This window comes from Homalodisca vitripennis, chromosome 1 (genome assembly GCF_021130785.1).
Source record: "Homalodisca vitripennis isolate AUS2020 chromosome 1, UT_GWSS_2.1, whole genome shotgun sequence".
In the NCBI taxonomy this organism is placed as follows: Eukaryota; Metazoa; Arthropoda; class Insecta; order Hemiptera; family Cicadellidae; genus Homalodisca; species Homalodisca vitripennis.
The window spans coordinates 38,054,416-38,075,829 of record NC_060207.1 but is presented as its reverse complement, the minus strand read 5'-3'; the positions used below and the strand labels follow the sequence as shown (position 1 = coordinate 38,075,829).

At 32.4% G+C, this 21,414-nt stretch overlaps 1 protein-coding gene across 1 annotated transcript; it reads right to left on the bottom strand.

The window, feature by feature from the left end:
• Positions 1-1,547: 1,547 nt before the first annotated feature.
• LOC124359926 (pyruvate dehydrogenase [acetyl-transferring]-phosphatase 1, mitochondrial) lies at positions 1,548-21,130 on the bottom strand. Its single transcript, XM_046813072.1, has 5 exons — positions 20,819-21,130; positions 18,467-18,608; positions 16,269-16,914; positions 5,552-5,744; positions 1,548-4,017 (listed from the first exon to the last, which is right to left on the bottom strand). The coding sequence occupies exons 1-5, from the start codon at positions 20,993-20,995 to the stop codon at positions 3,697-3,699; spliced, it is 1,479 nt and encodes a 492-aa protein (XP_046669028.1). The 5' UTR covers positions 20,996-21,130; the 3' UTR covers positions 1,548-3,696.
• Positions 21,131-21,414: the final 284 nt, after the last annotated feature.

The following is a 21,414-nucleotide window of genomic DNA, read 5'->3' as shown; positions in this document are numbered from 1 at the left end:
TATTTGGCAACTCTTAATGGAGCAAGTTGCTCAATATTTTTTAAAGAGTTAAATACTTAGTTAAATTTGTCAGTGTATTTTGAAAAAGATAGTTTCTTTTGATTAATTTTTTGTTTAAATTCAATACAGTTGGAGATTTAAACCTGAAAGCTGCATGCATTGAAGGTGAATTTAAGACACGAGACATTAAACCATCTGACACAATTGATTTTGACGTATTTAACACTCAGACTGTGTTAGTTACCAAGTAGATGTTATGACTTTGATGTGAGTCAGCAGTCTGTGTACGCATCACAGAGAATGTGTTAACAACACTTACAGCTAGAGAAGTAATGTACGAGTTTAACATGCTGGCCATAGTAAGTATCACTAAGGTGTTATAACGTCAATCTATATGTCAGCCTGTTTCTTGCTACAGCAAATGTCTTAATTTATGTTAAATAAAAAAATGAAATAATGTTTTTATGGCCCAGTCCATGAAATGAATCTTTCAAGACCACCCAAAAATGAGACTAGTAGATCAGGCTCTTTTGAGGCACTTTGGAGTGTAACAAAAATGATAGTTTATAGCTAGAATGACAATTTTGTTGTTGATTTATTTCTTATGATATCCTCTTCCATGTCATATAGGTACAAAATGTTTACACTTTCATAAACTTTATTTTTCATAAATTTAGAATATATATTTATTATAAACATATTTTTGTTATCTTTTCTATAACTGTTTGGCTATATTTTTTCAAAAATACAGTCCAATATCTTAATTTTTGCACGCATATAGAAAGTTTTCCTAGATAGTACAATTAATTGCAGTCTTTAAAAATAGCAAAACTGCCAATTTTACCAAATTAATATTTTTCCTTTATTTTGACATGTCGTGTTTAAAAATTTTGTTTAAAAAATGGTTGTGTTCCCTACTTATTTGTGACAGAACATTTAGGCTTATGTAGAAAAATGTTGCCGACACAAGCCATCACTCAAATTTTGCTCACTCATCGTTAAAGTAAAACACACAATTGTATTAGCATTTGAATATAACAGAACACACAGAGAAGTAATAATAAACAACCTCATAGTCAACTGGAGCAAAACAATGAACAGGAAATCATGCAACTGGAATAAATCAAGTTGTGTAGTCAGCATTTGTAGACAGCATCTGTGATAAGTGAAATTAATTAAAATATTACTTTAGTGACAGGATTAATATCTTCAATATTAGTTGACGATATTGTTTCATTTAGGTACAAGAGTTATAAGGGTTAAATAACTGTTCATTACTGTCACATCAAACTTCCTTTAGTACCCTGTAAAGAGCTTTCTTTACAATTAACTGGGTATAAGCAAGACATGAATTGTAGATTTTTACCTACAATTTATATCTTTTATATTGTCCAGATAAAAACTGCAATTTGTTGCTGCATTCCTTTATTCAACCATGTCACTAGGGATTACATGATTGTCCGTAAAATAGTGAAAACTTAAAATACTGTAAATAATTTTCTAATAATATGAACAGTAGCAAACGCAGGTTAATAATCTAGGCTTTCTTAATTTTGATATTTTATTTTGTAACAAATCAATAATGAGTTGAACTATTCTTCACATTTTTTCCAGTATTAAGATCTTATATTGGCTTCTCAAAGCGTAATATTAGTATGGTAGATTGGACATATGGAATACTTAGAGTTGTAATCATTACATTTGGATCAAAACTAAATTGTATACTGTTATATTCTAGGAGTTGTAAAACAAAGGGTGATTGGACTTACCTGTCTTAACCTACTTATTACAACACTATTACTACACAAGCAGTTTTAATAACTAAAATATCTCAACAAAAATACTTATGTAAATATAAGGGGTTCTTAACTTAATGAAGATTTATTAATTTTTAGGAAGGTTGTTTATTTAGTGAGGACTCTTAGGCTGGTGGTTAAATACACTGGATTCACACCTGGGTTAGAGTTAGCGCTGTGTCAGTTAATTCTTAACCTACGCTCTTTGTCTGCTACAGTCCAAGTTTTATGTTGCAGACTCTGTTCTGCCCAGGTGAACAACAGGTGTTCAATAATATATGAGTATGTACAAAATTAAAAAAGTGTGTTTCAGACTAAGCAGCAGCCGTTGAAAATTCCTGTGGTAACATACTGCTAATACTGGGTCCATTCTTCTTTAATTTAAAATGAACAATAAGAATAGAAGAACTCCAGAAAAAAACAGTAACATAATGTATTTTCAGAGAATACAGGGTCCTTAAAACAAACAACAGGCAGATTCGTCACGTACAACTAGAAATGAGTATATACAACATAAAAACCCAACCACAATGTAAAATCACAAATTTTTTCCCCATAAGAACACATTTAAAAATCAAAGTTACTATCTGAGGCTTGCAATTTTATCAAATTTTCCAATTCAAAATCCTGACACTACTTCAGTATAGTTTTTATTGAACTGTATTGGGAACTTGGAGTTTGTAGTACAGTAGTTGAGTTATTTATAAAACTGTTATAAAAAATTATCGGGTGCAACATTTTAAATTTCATATATTGACTTTGTGTATATAAAACACAAGTTGCAACGACAATCACAATCATATGAAACCACTTGTTGCACCACTGGTTCATTAACTAAGTAACTTAACTATATGTGTCAAATGGAGGAGGAAGCAAAGATGCTTTTTTACCAAGATCATAACACAGGGTACTTTCTTACTCTCTCTAGATTTGCTACAAAACCAACAGCACTGCAACTAAATAAATAAATATTCTGCACATCATTTTTGCAGCTTTTAAAAATAAAATGCTAGTTTAAATTTTATCAAATTTTGTTCGTTCAGTAAAATATTAAAGATTTTTAACGTACTCATAAATGATGAGGGGAGAAAATTATGACTGTTAGAGGAGAACCTTTAAAATTGTAATATAACACTATATACATTACTGGTTAAAACTAACGTACCACCAACAAATTAGTACTGAATTTTTCAAACACATCTAAATACTACATCAGTTAATCACAATTTTAAAACATTTCAGATAAATATTTTAAAATAAAATTAGCATGAAAACAAAACAGTTGACAAGTCCTTGTTAAAATTACAGACAAATCTGTAAGTGATACGTTAATTTTATCCGAGAATATATGATGCACTTATTTTTTAAATAATTTTTATTTTCTTAAGTATAGCAAATTTTTATATTCATAAAAATATTTTTTTAACTTTTCAGTTGCAGTTATTCTTTTGTAAATAATTTGTAAATTTTAACCACAGCCAGTAAATTTATCAACTCCTATTTCTCTAACAATAGTTCATTAAATCTATACAATTGCAATTCAACTTTCGCACATTAAAGCAAGAAGATTGTTTAAGCAAGCATGATATAATATAAACTGACAAAAATAATATATAAAATTTACAAAGCTAAGTGATGTACAGATGAAAAATATAGTTTTCAATAGAAAAATCGATAATAAATATTTTATTTTAAAACTATATAAACAATTTCAATAAAATATATTTTTTACATACAATACTATGGTAACGAGGAACATATACTTTCGATCAGCACATGATTTCATTCCTATATAAAAATATCTTGACGTGGACAAATTGATCATTCAAAATTACTAATCTTATCTAAATTTCTCTAGAGCAAAAATAAACACGTTAAGCTTTTATAAAAAGCTTAGCAGCTACAGTGGGCAGTGCCTGAGATATTCAGAGTCGAAGAAGACCACTATGATTGTGATATCGTCTCTGAACAACCTTACAACCTCTTGTGACATGGACAGCAACTGAGAGATCTTTGTGTGTTCCACTCCATATTCAGTCCCTCCCAAAGCATGTCTAAGAAGATGTGTTGCTGCATTGCGGTCAACAGGCTTTTTTGCCAAACCTTTCCGCCTCTGCAGGAGCAAGTCATTTATCTCATCCAGCTTCATGTCTTTTCTCGGCAATCGCAAGGGACTCAATGTTACTTTTCCACTCATGTGCTCTCCCACCAATCTTACTACCTGAAACATCAAAATGCTGATTTAAATTTGGTACAAATATTATTATTAACCTTACCTTGGTAATTACATGAGATAACAGAAGTAAGCTTCAAGAAAGTAAGGAGCCTCAAACTTAACCTTAGTTTATGTGATGATTGTACTACAGTAGAGTCTCGATTAACCGACCTTCGGTTATCCGGCCCTCCTAGTTATCTAACCTTCCGGGGCAATATGTGTAACATGATTTTACGCAATATGTTGCACGAGGCAGCCCCTTTCTTCACACCCGATAATATGCAGCAGAATTCTGCGCAAGGCAGTAACAATTAATTGTTAATACTATAACTGAAAAACATTTGCTTATTTCATGATTAAATTAGAGACTGCTCATAAGCAAAAATCAACCACATCAAAATAAAGAGTAATTCAGTCCGTATTGACTGTATGAAAATCTTTTTATGCTATTTTAAGATCGCATATAACTTGATGTTTTTTAGTGAATAAATTGAACTGAATTAAAGAAAATATGTGAACAATATTTTTTTCTGAAGCCCAAGTAGCAAAATGATTTGGTAGGTCGTTAAAGATATAAAAGAAGTATAGATAATTTTATTATAGTCAAAATAAAACTTATTATTATAGTTGTGACACTAAGTTTCAATAAAAAATGAATTGAAAACAAGAACCATAAGAAAAATGCATGTTATTTGGTTACGATTCTAACTAATGTAGTAGTTAAGCCGTTATTAATTTTTAGAACAAAACATTTTAAAGTGAAAGAAATTTAAAGTGTCATATAAGTGAAAGGTTAAAGCTGAATGCTAAATCTCAAATCCACAAAATCCTCAACAAATATTCGAATTTTAGAATCAATTGAGTGGATTTAACATTTGAATCTGTGGAGATACCTCGTTAATTATCGGCTTATTGACAGTACAGAAATTACCGATTCCAAAAATTTGTTTTTGCCGTACATTGAATTTTAAAAACCGTATATACATATCTTATTAAATAATATTACTGTGCTTTTATAAATAATATTTTACTTGCAATTAGTATTTTCCATACTTACTCGTATGTTCACCCAGCACTGTCAATCTACTGAGTTTATTGTCGGACAGCCGCGTATTGCCATTACTCATCGCAAAAACATATTTTTGTTTACGAAAACTTTTAGATGGGTAACCTAATTAACAAATTATCATGCTTTTGTAAATAATATTTCACTTGCAGTTCCCATTTTCTATGTTTATGTTTGTAGCGTCTGCAGCATATAGGGATGTATTGGATTGAAGACATGGCTCCAAATGAGATTAACCTTTCAATGTAGTATCACATGACAGTTTTGGTGGAAGAACAAACAATGCTGCTGTTTTCGATAATACATATTTTCTTCCATCCTGTACTTTACTGGGCTTTAGGCATTAGGTGCGAATTTTAACTGTGTATTCATTGATTACATTTAAATTAAAACTATCCAAAAACATTTTTTTATTTTCAATAAAGAACGAACTGGAAATAACAGCTATGAATTTACAAAGTGACCAGTGATTACCTGCAAAGGAGATACAAGGTCCCATAAGCCATCTGAGGCAATGACCAGAAAACGATCTCTGGGAGTCAATCTATGGTGGATGATATCTGGCCGAGCTGTCAGGTACGGTGGTGTGTGATAGTTGGGGGCCAGCACTTGCTCTCCGAACTTGGGCACAACCACATTTTGTAGTGTCTGCCTACTCCACTTGTATCTGCCAACACATAAGTTTATTTGAAGTTTGTTTTTGACAGGAAGGAAACAGGATTATTTTGTATCACTGAACAATGGCAAATGTCTGGAAAAAACCTATTTCCTTCACATAAGTTTACTTATCAATGTAATAAAATAGTAAAGTTATTTTAATATTTCTAAGGCATCTGCCACAGTCAATCTATTAATAAACTATACACAGAACTTGTATCCTAATTTTACTGGACCTCATATCAAGAAATATAAAATAAATTTCATCACATACCCCAACTCCGAGACTTCACCACTCTTGGAATGAGCCCTCTTGATGTGAGTCATTCATCTTGTAAACTCTCTTTGATACCTCTTTAGAAGCCATTTTACACTGACCCTCAACCACCTTCTTCTAACCAATTAGCCTCAAAACCAAAATAATATAAAAAGCCATTCTTTCTCCGTCTTTCATGCTAAACTTGACTCCAATCTCACAGCATCCGTCTTTATCTGCCTGCCACCTACGTCCCTACCATCCCAATGTCAACATCACAATAAACCAAAAGTCTAATTTTATAGTATGTATAATATAATTCATACTTAACAATCTAGGCCTAATAAAAAATTAAATTTAGTTCTAATCAACATTAAAATAAACAAGAATCACACAAATAAACAGTTTACAATAACACTAAACTATTAAAATGTCTAATATTTAAATAGTTTTTTTTGTATAAATTGATCTTTGCTTATAAGTTTAATATACTCATTTAAGATATATTGTAGTGCGGAGTATAAACTGAGATGGAAATTATTTTAGCAAAAATGCTACAAGCTCTCAGGAATTTTTAGAAAAAATATTTGTCATGTAGTACTTATTAATAACATTGCTTTTCAAGACAGGAAATAAAACTTAACAAAATACACTTCAAGGGTATCTAATACTTAATACTGGTAGAACCAATATTACATTGATAAAAATGCTTTGTTAAATATTCAGAACCTCAAATCAAAAACAATAAAGTTTTGTGAAGTGGTTTCAATAAAAGCGGTGACTAAATTGTAACTAAATAACATATTTATTGTAAAAATTTGCAAAACAAATTAAATAGTATTAATGAAAAGTCTCTCTATATAAAATAAAATAAAATACAGTGCGATTGATTTCGTTTAGAAAACCAAATTACTTCTAACATCAGTTTATCTTTATAAGACTAATTAGACCCTAGTTTAATCCTGGATCTGCCACACGACTAGTGACTAGTTGCTTAAAAATGTTTCACCAATCTTAAATGACTAATTAGTGGTTTTTAATATATCATTTAGTGGTTTTAATTAAACCATCTTTTTAACAAACTTTTGCTATCGAAAATCAGATTTAATTAGTACACATTGTATATCAGATTTACTGGCATGTTCCACAGTTAAATTTCGTGCATTGTTAATTGAATTAAGTCATGTAATAAGTACGCAGCAAAATCATAAAGTTGTCATACCAAACATTTTTTGCTGTTTCTGCTTGCCCACTTTGATAGAATGCAAAATAATGGGATTTTGTGATCTACTTTTGATATGGGAAATGTCTTGCAGGAAAATGAGTGGGAAAATCATTGTTTAGAGAATTTCTTTCTCAACAAGAGGATTTGTTTCAAACATATATTTATTACTCTCTGGTCTGGAGTAGCATGGTTTAAACACGGCGAGCAGCATTTCTTTAATGTCAAACGACTAGTTTTGAGTAGTTGCTAGTATTTTGTTATTTTTATGTTATTATAGAGTTGTGATTCTCCAGGGAGTTGCTAGTCTCCTATGGAGCGCCTCCACAGGTGGCGGATAGTGGAATGCTCGCCAGATATGGCGGGTACCGGGGAAATAAAATACCCGGGGCGGACCAAAACTAGCACCAAAGGGCACGACGGTTCCACATGTTAGTGGCGGTTTCCCGAAAGCGTCTGTTTCACATGTTAGTGGCGGCTAAATAAGTATCCTCTGCGGCTAACAACCGTGGTTGTAATTTGGAGCTTCGCTCCATCTAAGGTTGGTAGCCTTTGACAGTCCATCATGAAAAAGTCTTTTGGGAAAAAAATTCCACCGTCCATCCTCTCAAGGAAGGAGAAGACTACATCGGATTCGGTGGGTAGTCGCCTAGAAGGCAAAAATGAGTCGGAACATTCAAAGTTACCAGTTTATAAAACTCAGATGCATAAAATCAAACACAAATCAATCACTTATATTGCGACACACAACATCAATTCTCTACTGAAGACAGGAAAACTCAAGAAACTTCACAGATGAATTGGACCGGCAGAATATTCTACTGGCAGGGCTTCAGGAAAATGAGAAACACTACAGAGGACCCATTTGAGTCTCAGGGGTATAGAATTTATAATGGGAAACCAGGACAAAGGGCCATGGTACAGTGCCCACAATTTGGTACAGGATTTATAGTGAATTTGAAGATAATAGATTCTGTAATTGATTTTAAGGCTATATCACCTAGAATTGCAACTTTAAACCTGAAGACTGCCACCAAAATATATACAATAATAAATGCCCACGCCCCCCCCACTAATGAGAAAAACCGTTTGACAAGGACTATGCAAGAGGTGGAGGATTTCTGGGACCTCCTGGATCAAACTATAAGTCAGATTGATAAGAAGCATGTAAAGATTTTAATAGGGGATTTTAATGCCCAAGTTAGGACAAGAAAAGAAATATCGAGATGTAATTGGAAATGGGCTGCCCATAAACATACAAATAGAAAACGGACAAAGATTAATAGAAAATCTGCAGAACCCATGGATTTATCTCTAAATCAACATACTTTAAGAGAAAGCCAAACAAACTTAAGACATGGAAACATCCAGACTGGATAAAGGGGGAATGGCAAATTAGACCACGTATGCATGGATAAATTCTTCCACAAGGAGATCTACCAATGTCAAAGTGCTGAGAGGAACTGATACAGGTTCGGACCATTACTTAAATAAAAATTAAAATCAAGTTGGACTCCACTAAGAAGAAAGAGACAACAAACAGATGTGAAGAAGAAAAGAACATTTGACCCTCATCAACTAATTCAAAATGAACAATATAGAAAAGTTACAGAAGGTATAAAGTTGACTGAAAATTTGGAGGAAATAAAACAAATTCTCAAAGAACACGCAACAAATTTGGCACCACTAAATCCAAGGAAAAAACATGCTTGGTGGAACAACGACTGTGACGAAAGTGCATGAAAGAAGGCATCAGGCTTGGTTGAAATTTCAATCTCATAAAACGAGGAAAATGCCAATAACCTCAAGAACACAAGGAAACTATTCTCCAAAATTATTAGAAAATGTAAGAGACAATATGAAACACAGTTAATTAACTCTATAGAGAAGAATTACTATAGAACCAACTCTAGAGACTATTACAAAGCCTTTCATACACAATTACAAAAGTACAGCCCTCCGACATTATTGTTGAAAAACAAAAATGGAAAAAATGCACATAACAATAAGGAGAATGCTGAAATAATGGCAGAAGCATTTAAGGAACTCCTGAATTGTAAGGAACCGGAGGAAATTTTGGAAATCAACACTAATACTCCAATAAAAACCAAACCTGTAAATATTAACCCCCCTACAGTAAAAGAAGAGTGGAAAACTGTACTTAAAGAATTGAAGAAACTACAAAGCAGGTGGTGAAGACCAAATGTTTTGCAGAGGTGTGGAAGTATGCTGGAGTATCTAGTCATTACCTCTCTTCATATGATACTACAGAAAATTTGGATTACTGAGAAATTTCCCGATCAATGGACTATAGCTATAATTCACCCTTTGCACAAGAAAGGTGACAGATGTAATCCGGATAACTATAGAGGTATATCACTCCTCGATTGTACTTATAAAATTTTTTCAAAGATTCTCTACAACAGGATTAAGGACCAACTAGATCAAGAACTTGGAGAATACCAAGGAGGATTCAGGCCTTGGAGAAGTTGTACAGAGCAAATAATTACACTAAAGTTAATTATGGCATATTATAGAAAACAAAATAAAACAACTCTCGATAACATTTGTTGATTTCAAGAAAGCCTATGATTCCATTCATAGAATATCACTATTAAAAATACTGAGACATTTTGGACTTCACCCAAATTAATTAAATTAATAGAACTAACATTAACTAATACAAAGTCTAAAATAAAGTTTAGAGGAGAACTTTCAGAACCATTTCAGATAAAGAACTGGCTTAAGACAAGGTGATGGGATTATCACGCTTCTTTTTTAACTGTGCATTAGAGTACGTCATGAGGGAATGGGAAAGAAAATAACCAAAAAAACATAAAGATTGGATATCAAAGGGGACAACATTAATCTGAACTGTCTGGGGTTTGCTGATGACTTAGCTCTTTTGGCCAATGACATTCAAGAAACAAAAACAGCAAATTAAATCTTTAAAGACTATAGCTCAGAAAATTAAAAATTAAAAAAACAGATATAACGCAGCCTCAGGCAAATAAATAAGGTTGGTTTTTAAAGATATCGTTTGAAAAAAAAGAAGTTCACTTATAACGCAGCCTCACTTGGCAAAGTAAAATAACAATAAGGTTGGACAAACCACAATATAAAAAATGTGCAGAAATTTAAATACTCGTAGGAGAAAAGTAATCACTTATAAACCTGAATGAAAAACCATCTTGGCAAAGTAAATAGACAAACTAACTAAGATTAAACATTTTTTTTTTCTACTAAGGAATACGTATAATAAAAAAATGTCTTTCAATAAATACAAAATTAAGACACTACAAAACAGTTGCTCTGCCACAAATTACATACGCAAGTGAAAACAATATTTAAAACAACAAATACTATTGCAATAGAAAAGGTTTTAAGATGGAGAGAAAGAATAGTCAGAACTTGCTTAAACAAAAACTATCAAGTAGACGGAGTTTGGAGACTAGCTTCCAATGAAACAGTCTACAAAAATATAGAACCCATTACAAGTATAATTAAAAAGAAACGAATATCATTTCCTGGAACATTTGTTAAGAACACCTGAAAATAGAATTAGCAAGGAAAATAGTAGAAAAACTGTGGTATAGTAAAAGTGACGTTAAATGGATCACAGAATTAAAAGAAGATATGAGAGAGTTACAAATTACAGTAGAGGATTTAAAACACAAGACAAACACATTGAAGATATTGAATGACAAATAATCTACACTACAGCTGAAAAGAAACAAACAACGAATAGGAAGAGTGGTTCCGGAGGAGGAAAGGAAATTACGCTCGGAAAGGATGAAGAAATATTGGGTGGATAAAAGAAGAAAGACTAGAAAATATAAAGTGACTAAAGTGGTCCAATGTAGGCCATAAAATTATAAATAAAATAAATAGAGTTGTGATTGTATTAAATGACATAAAACGTCATCGTTAAATTTGCCATCAAGTGGTATATAATAGTGACACTTTTAAAATATAAAAACCATATTGAATATATCAAAAACAGTTTGAATGTGAAAATGGTTTTTTTTGTAAGAATACAAAATTTCACTATTTTTCTAAAAAAGTCATTGCTTTAAAGTGGAATTTTCATATTTTGTATAAAAACCATTTCAGGGGCCAACTGATATATTTTGAAAAATAAATAAAAATAGTTTATATTTTTTATAAGTTTCTACTTTGGAATTTATTTTGTTTACTTTTTTATTTGTGATTGTTAAAAAATCCTAAATTGCAATACAAAAATAAACTCAACTGAACATAAATGTTTCTTGCAATGTACTGAAAAAGAAAATATATAATATTATAAACTTTACTTCAATAATAAACAGTCTACACAGGTTTGAACGATGATGTACACAACTAGAAAAATAGTGCCTGACATAGAAATTCAACAGCCAGATTCAGGGTTCAGAAGTAACCTTATTTTAAAGCCTTCTTTGTTTTTTAAACACCAATGAGTAAACCACATTGAAGTGAATTAATTTTTATGACCTTCAATACAGATCATTTACAAATTGCTTCAACAGGTATAGGCTGTACAACGGATAGGCTGGGTCTGTGAGATCCAGATGACTTCTATCTTGTTAACACTCAAGGTCAAAGTGACGTATGCGAGCAAGGCTCTGTGTAGTTTTCCAAAACACTCCACAGAATGCTCTGCAGCCAATGGTTTTGATACCAACCCCTCACTCTTTGTGTGGTGACTGTCTAGTTACGCTTTGAGTCTGGTAGGCCCAACTCGTCCAATGGCGTTCAAATTTTATGGCTATACTTAATTTTTATGTTTTTATTTAATCGCATATTTAAGACAGACAGTAAATTTGATTTAAATGAAGATTTAGAAGAACAACAACCAGAAGAGGAAAGTGACAATGGTGATAGGCAAGAAAGAGGAGACATTAATTCTGATGTTGAGGTATGTGAGGAAAATGGAACCATCAATATAGATTTACCAGGTACTTCTTCAACTGATAATTCTGCTCCTGTTCGACGACGTAGAGTAGCAATATTTCTAGGAAAAGATAAAAAGGCATAAAAATCCACCTAATCAAAATGTTAGAACAAGAGCCCATAATATTTTGTTTCTTCATTTACTGGGAAATATACGACAGGCTATGATGGTACAAAATCACCTTGAAGCATGGCCTTTGTTTTTCAATGAACTACTAATCGGTTTGGTTGTAGGGTCAACAAATATTTTTATAAATAAAATTTAAAAAAACATATCTTGATGATCCTAACTTAGCAAGACTTACAACAATTGAAGAAATAAAAGCCTACTTTGGTATTTTGTATATAAGTGGTGTTTTACATGGGAGTAAAATGAACATTGAAGAATTTTGGAGTACAGATGTAACCGGAGTAGAAAATTCAGGGCAGGAATGTCCGTGAGACAATTTAGGTTCCTGACTAGATGTATTCGTATTGACGATATTAAAACAAGGGACGTCAGAAAAAGCCAAGACAATTTAGCTCCTCTTAGAGAATTGTGTGAAATATTCATTTTGAACTGCAGAAAATACTATTCAATTTCTGAATGTGCAACATTAGATGAGTCTCTTGTTCCTTGAAGAGGAGGCTGTAAATTTAGAATGGACATTCCAAAAAAAAATATGTCAGAAAGGTATTTACACTGGTATGCTCAAAACCCTAGAGATTTATTGTGCAATGCAACCAGATGGCCCCCATAAAGTAAGTAACAAAGTTAAGGATGTTAATAGGATGGTTGAACCTATCAAGGGGAGTAACAAGAACGTAACATTAGGCAATTGGATGATGTGTAACATTGTTCACATTGCATGAGTCTGCCAATGAGCTTTTGAAAGACTATAAACTAACAATTGTTGGAAGGAAGGGCAGAGAACAATACTCCAGCATTTTCAGATACCAAGACCACATGACCTTAGTTTCTTACGTACCAAAGTGCAACAAATGTGTAATGATTTTGTCTACAATGCACCACGGGAATGAAATAGATCCAACTACATGTAACCACAAAAAAACCTTCCATAATTATATACTACAATTCAACTAAAAGTGGTGTGGAGTAGTAGATGCTATGTGTGGTTAATTTACAGATACAAGAGGGAAAAGGCGTTGGCACTTGTTTATTTCATTTTTTTATGACTGTAGGAGCATTAACTTGTTAGGCACTATGCTGATGCTTTCCGAACAGACATTTGAACCGAGAGAAAATCTAAAACTGTCCTCCAATGCTTATAACATTTCCTAAACTTTTTATTACATACATTTTTTATTTGAAACACCTTTCAAGATATTGATGAATACATGTCGATCCCATAAGAATAAATTAATAATATTTCAGCTGTAACAAAATTTACCTACTTCTTCCAACTGAGCCGGAAGGACTATTTCAAGTTGAACAGTATGTTTTAACCCTTATAACGTCACAGACGCCGTATGGCGCATAGACAAACTATCTCCAAACGGCAAAGACGCGGTACGGCGCATCGACACAAAACTGCGTCTATAGCAAATTTAAGTTCCTTTTAAATCCGATCAATGTCACTAACGGTATTCGTCAACCATGTGTGTGGGTTATTGACCTATGTCAAGCGTCAAAATATAGCTGTCGCGTTACATTGTTGGAAACAATAGACGCGGTGTCTAGACACTCTCCCCACCACACGGCACAGACGCCGTACAGCGCGCGCGCTTTTGTTTGCAGTTTGGCTTCAGGTAGTGCGTGTCTAACCATCGCTGAGTCGGTTTCCTTCGTTGTGTTTTCTGTTATATAAAAGAACACTATTAGGTTAGTTGTATATTTACAATCATGCATTTCTTTTTTATATTTATCACAAGTGTAATTTATATAATTGTCTGGTAATGTTTATAGTTTAGCTAATAAAATTTTGTGTGCCTTTTATTTTGACTTTATTTATATCTACAATTTAATGTCCCATAAATATATGTACGTACAAGATAATTTTAAAAATTTTTACTTTTTTATACTTACCATAATTATAGAAAGTAAAAATAAAAATGAACTTTACACATTTAAAATTTTTTTTTTAAATATTGTGCCGTTTGCTGGAAGTCGTGAAAAGATATACTGACGTTATAAGGGTTAATACAGTTGTGTATGTTAATTTAACCCCAATTTGATCCCACAAACCAAAAGTGGTTACAATGATTTCTAATCTACTGTACTGTTCTTTAGAATATATTTTAAAACAAATGAATATTCTAAGCTAACTATTTAACCCATTGAGGTAGTAATTATAAGAGCCTCTGTTGACCTGGTAGCAGCAATTCATTTAATTGAAAATGTAAGCGTTTAATTATACCGTAATAACTCTTTTTTGGTTTATGATAAAGCAATGAAATTTTAAACATTATTTAAAATAATTGTTCCTCTACATTATTATCTAAAATTTAATGAAACCAAATGTGTTAATTTAAAACATTTTGTTACATAAGTTTTTTGGAAAAAAAATCAAAATAAGAACAACTATTTTTAAAGTGGAACATTTCAAACTGTGTATTTAGTTTTTGCATTATGTTTTTTACGAAGGAAAATGTAATTAACCATATATCTAAAAATTTGAACTTAAAACAAACAAACAAAATTACATACTCACCACTGTTTATTTATTGTTGCACACTAGTCAGTAGCTATGGTAAATATGTTGTTCTATTCCTAGTTCACAACACTGGATGCAGACAAGTAATTTTTATATCAGAAATAATAGATAAACTCCAAGCTTAGGGCCTGAGTCATCTACAACTAAATTAGTGAAATGGTTTCTAGATCGGGGTTTAATGCAATCTTCAAAACTTTCAACACTATCACTGTCACTTGAATTATACCAACACTCACTGTATAACAGTTTATAAAAATTTAGAATCTCGCGAGTTTTTACATTATATCAATATACATAATGTAAATAGTCAGAGAACACAGTGTACAAGATGAGGTATCAGCAGCGAAACAGACACAAAAGATTTAAAAAACAGGTTAGCCACAGTATGAAAACGAAATTATTTATTTGTTTGTGGCATCTAAACACTTAGTAAGAGAAGTACCAACAATAACTACTGGAAATATGGTGAACTATGTGAACAGTGTAATGTCAAATGCCGCCCATGTAACCAGCGTGTGACTCAGATCGGTCCCGGCTGAACGCCATGTAACCAGCGCATGTGTCATCCTCAATGGGTTAAATGCTATAAAATGTTAATAAATTAAAACCATATGGCATATACCTACAGTTTACTTGGGGCATTTTAGGCAACAAAGAAAAGTGCATAACCAACATTTTCAAACAAATGCCACAGGTTGAATTCTTAGATAGAATAAAAAGTATGTTTGTCAAAAAGGCCTATTGCAAGATTTCCGAATTTCTAAATGACAAAACATAATAATCTAGTTATGTAGATTAAGTGTTTTCTCCTAAAGAAACTGAATTTAATATAATAAGAAACTCAATATGTAATCTCCATTTTGTTATTTTAAATATGTTATATTGTTACCAATTTTATTGTTTTACTTGTTCATGGTTTTATTATTTTATTTGTTAATAGTTTTACTAATTTTATTGTTTTATTTCTTAATCGGTTTAATGAATGATTGTTATTACTTATTGATGTGCTATGATTTTAACGTTATCTGACTCAGCAATGTTTTACAAAATAAATGTTTGACATAGGTTTTAATGCTGTTACGTTATATTATGTAGCTGTGACAATATTTATTATTGTTCTATTTCTGACTACGTTATCTGTCTTACCAGCATAGCTGGATCTTGTAAGATGTAATATGACAATAAACGTTCATTCATTCAAAACAGACTTGCATGTAACTGAGCTACGAACGCCTAGATGTTGTCTTTGAGATTTACAGTCTACTCATTAAGTGTGAATAGTTCAATGTTATAATTTTTATACTAGCAGATAAGTATTTAGTAATGCTAAAAAATTACATTTTTACCAAAATTAAATATGACCAAGAAGCAGTGGACCTTTTACATTTTAATGTTAGTGCTTTTGGATGTACATATATATTTAGTAAATGTGAATAAAATAATAAAATATACCTAAAGTCCCCAAAAGCTCGTAGTGGGGCAAGCTGGCCCAGAAGACGCTCCATCCGAATAACAGTGTCTCGCTCGTGGTGTGGATGCTCATCAAGAATTCGATTAACCTCCACTTGGTTATCAGTATTATGCTCAATGCTGATCTTCTTGGCAGTCCAAGTGTCAGTATCACTGAGAACCCCCAATACTGCTTGACAATCGCCCACACTGGCGACATGCAAATGAGGACCATCAATGTGAGCCACACAGGCCACTGAACCAGCCATACTCACTGACAATGTTTTTAAATTTACTTTCTCTGTAACATTTGTTAAAGCTTCTCGTGACAGATCGTCGTCCAACTTTAAAAATGCCTTCTGCAGAGCGTCTCTCATTTGGAAATCATCTCTTTGAGAATCCCACAGATCACTTACAAACCGTTTAAAACTTTCTGAATATAGTCCTTTTAGTTCATCTACAAGATCGTACTGGTCATTGAAATTTTCCAACAACTGAACATGGGAATCACCATTATCCATAGATTGAAGATATTTGTAGAGCAGGTCAGGGGGTAGCAGAGAAACAGATACATAGTTGAACAACCTTTTGGCAACCACCTGGGCACAGGCCGCTCCTCCATGGCCATCAAATACTCCCAGTAACATGCCTAGAATAAAGAAAGTAGTGTGAATTATAATTTCCATTCAAAACGCTTCCTTTTATTATTGAGATATTCTCTTAAATTACAGACTTTGCCCAAGCTCAACCAAATTTCTTGAGCAGATATTCACAATTATCGAATTCCATTCTGCCTTTGAAGGAAAGAAGGTTGAAGCAAAATTTGAAGTCTATAGCTCAATATTGTTGAGTTATAGCCTTAAGACAAATCCTGGTTGAGTAGCATGCTTTATCTTCCAACTCAATCTTAATATGAAAAATGTAGTTTAAAACTAAATTTTACATCTTTTACAATTAGTCAAATCCCATGAGTGGATACTTGACCTCGCTTTTTCCTTCTTAAAAATGAAGGTTCATGTAAAATTTGAAATCTATAACTCAACGGGATCTCAAGATATCCTGTTGACAGACAAACAGACAAGAGATATTCTGGTAACCCCCTGAGTGATGGGATTCGCTAACATTCAACCAATCCTCAGAAGGATTTACTTCTAGGTGGCTCATTTTTTGTTTTTGACATTCGCTAACAGTCAACCAATCCCCAGAAAGGTTTACTTCTAGGGGGCTCATTTTTTGTTTTTGACATTCGTTAACATTCAACCAATCCCCAGAAGGGTTTACTTCTAGATACCTTACATTTTCTGTTTCTCACACACTATTACGTAAGCAATAACATATTGCTTGTGCTTGTTAAAGGATAATAATATCATTTGGTGTCAAAAAAGTATTTCAAATAATACATTACATTTCATATAATAGTACATTTTAAAGTTGCATTAAGTAATCAATTGTTCTATTTTAAAATCTGTTTATTTAGTATACAAACAGTTTTTAAATAGTGAGGGCATTTTACTCTTATACTGAGTAAAATTTATTTTGCTAGTTATTTGAGCTTGTGTATCGATCAGGTTATATTAGTATTCTAAATGCTCTGTAAAACTGTTAAGCTTTAAGATAATCTTATTGCTAACCCAGCAGATAGCCTTACAGCCATTACTAAAAAATGAAGTACATGAATGTAGTAATCACAAAACTTATACAACAAATGTATAAAAATACATAACGTTTTAATGAAAAAGGTTAAAAACATTTTTAGGTTGAACATTTTTGTCAAAATGTACATAAAATAACAACATTTTCATCACAGAAAAAAATCACCAGAGTATTGTAACAACTGGGTGAACCTAAATTATATAACTTTTTACTGATGTTAAGTTAGGAAAACCTTATGGAAATGTCTTAAGTACATTTATATTGGTTTTATAAAAATTGCATGAAAAAGTTAATAACTCTAAAAAGTAAGTGTGCCACGTATTGAGTTGGAGAGTGGACGTTTACATACATGTACGTTTACATCCTGTACCTGACAAAGTACTTTTTATTAGTGCTATACTAACTCTTACCCCTCTTCTGTATAAAAGTATTTTCACACAAAGAGCTGAGGGTTATGAGATCTAGCAGAAAAAGGCTTACATAAGACTAATAGCTACGTAAATCTAATTAAAAACAACATATTTTTGTTTGTTGCTTTTTGTAACTACCTGTTGTTAGTAAACATCTTGCTTCTGCATGTGTATCCTCAATAGGATCATTTGATGGCAATTGGTTTGAATCGTATGCCTTAACAGACCCACCAGCTGAGAACTCATGAGTGTGCTCGTTTTGCCTCAGAATATCAGTAACCTGTTGAAAAGTCAGGCAGAATATAGTATGGGTAACAAAAAGGATATAACAGAAAAATAATTCAATTATTAATAATAAAAAACTATACAACAAAATGTAAAATAACAAAAACAATAGCCTACAGACAAATAATAAGAGACAACCCATGTACAAAAATGTCACTCCAACTGCAACAGAGTGTACATAACACAGGCTTTAAACTAGCTAGGGCAATAGGAGAAACAGTCCAGGTGACTAGAGATGTGGTTACCCAACCATTGTGTACTAATTTATTAACTTCTTGTATGTGGACCTCAGGTGTTTTTACTGTGAATTGTGTTTTTGCTGAAATTTTTAGTTATGTATTTTTTTGTCATCCACTATTATTGGATTGCATGGTTATTATTTATCTTTAACTTATTACATGTTTATCACTGTAAGTCAGCTACTAATATTGAAAAGATTGGATGTATGTCTGTAAAGAAATAAAATAAACACTTGGTATCAATTTACAATAACGTGACCATGGAAAGGTATGTTCATTTTTTTTTCCTGAAAACTACAATTTTTCCTGAAAACAATAGTGAAGAAAAAATTCGTCGGCAACAAAAATCAAAGGAGTTATGATTTTTTGAAATCCTCTGAAAACTCTGTTTTTGACAGTACCTCTGGCAATACTATCCATATTTGACAGTTTGGTATTACTCCGCGGCTCTCTCAAATAAAGAAGGGACGCCATTTTGAACTATTTTGTTCCTCCGTGTCTATTCTTAACCTCCTAGTTCAGTAGTGGTAATGGCACACCTTTGTGTTGGATGTTCATTAAGGTAAGTGATAAGTTACTGAAATGATGCTGACTAGTACGTTAATCCTGTCAACGATGCCTGCCCGCTGCGCAGTGCTGCGCACTGCTTGCTCTTTTAGAAAAAAAAATTAACTCGAGCTTGCAAAAGTCGAATCCCAGATCACGTGATGCCCCTGCTCCTTAACGCAATAATGCCTGAAAGGCATCAATATAATACAATAATATACTTTCCCCCCAGTTTATATGCACCTGTGATAATAATACTTGGCTATAAATGCCCAACCCATGACAAAAAAGTCCATTTTCCATGGTCACGCTATTGTAAATAAATACCAAACACTTTAATTCCCATTAAGAATAGAAACTCGTTTAATAAGCAATCTGACACAATAGTTAATATTATTCTATTTTAAAGTACATTCATAACAAAACAAAACACTTGTATAATATTGAATTTAGCATCATTCACTAGCACCACAAAAGTGAAAGATAGGTGTCTGCCTTTCCAAATGAACTACGTGAAAAAATGTAACCATTCTTGAAATCTAACACAAAGAGGCCGAAAGAAAATGTACAATGGGGAACAAGACCAAAATAACAGAGGAAAAAACAACGAATACTTAAACTTCACCATGGATGTAGAGACTGTGGCCAAAATGACAAAACTGGTAAGAATAACAACTCTTAAATCACGCACAAAGACAGTTAGTAATCTTTTCCCCACTCAAATTTCCTGCCCTTTTTTCCGCATGAATTTTGATAATCCTGTTTGGCTTATCCCCTTTTCTTATACCTACCCCTCCTTAGATTGTTATCCCTCCCACCCAGAAACTTCGATTACCCCCAGTACCCTAGATTGATAGAATAACTGAGATATAATTTTAATTTCAAACATGTTAGAGATTATTAAAAGTGGTTTTAGATATTGTGGCTAAAATAAATATTATTCCATTTTTTTTAGTACGATAAGTTGAATAGTTCAGCTCAATTAAACAATCACTGATGTATAACCAGAACACTGTTAATTTAATAAAAAATATTTGTCAGACAGATAACTTAGATTTAAAAAAAAACTAACCTAAACCACATAATTTTAATGTAAAGCAACATAAGAAACCTTATTAATATTACTGACAGGGTTTAAAACTATAGTTTTATAGAGATTCTGGAAGTTGGAAGTAACTTAGGTTAGATTTTTGTATTTTATCATTACATTTTACTGATATGGCATTATTACATATAACAAGTCATTACAAGCAGATCTTAATATTGTAGGATGACCTTGAAAATATAACCTGCCTAATACTTTATTTCTTGTGTTACCTCTAAAAGACGACGAACATAACCTCAAAAGTTAATACTTAAACGAGATATTAAGAGAGGTTTCGTTTGAATTGTGTGAAATGCTTAAAAATAGTTGACATACTTCTTGTGGTGTTAATCGAGGTTGGGCTCTTAGCTGAGAGGACGAGTGATAGTGGGAACACTGATTTACTCCATTGTGTAATTTTCTGAATTGTTCTTGAAGTTTTATTGTTTGTACACAATGGTGCTCAAAACACAAATTTGAAATTAAATTCTTAATAGCTGATCTTGCTGCCATTGAATTACACAATTAAGTAATTTTGAAAATGAATCCCCCAACCCCAAAGTTAAAATAAAGTTACTTTGTTTCCATTCTGAAAGGTGAACAATCCGATCCACTCTCACAGAACAGAACGATCGAGCAGCGGACACCGACTACCTTCTTCTTACTCTTAGCAGAAGGCTTAAAGTAGCAGAAAACCCTCCAAAGAGGTTAATAAAGAGTAGTCTACTGTGTGACATCTAAATCGATTATAGATGATATACCGTATTTCACTTTTACATTATTTTAAATGTTGTTTAATGAGGTTCAAAATAAATATCACATAACAAGCAGCATGGTTTTACCAAGGGCAGGTCTATGGTTACAAACCTAGTAATTTTAGAGTAGTACATATACTCATCGTTTGATAATAGATCCCAAGTTGATGTCTTGTT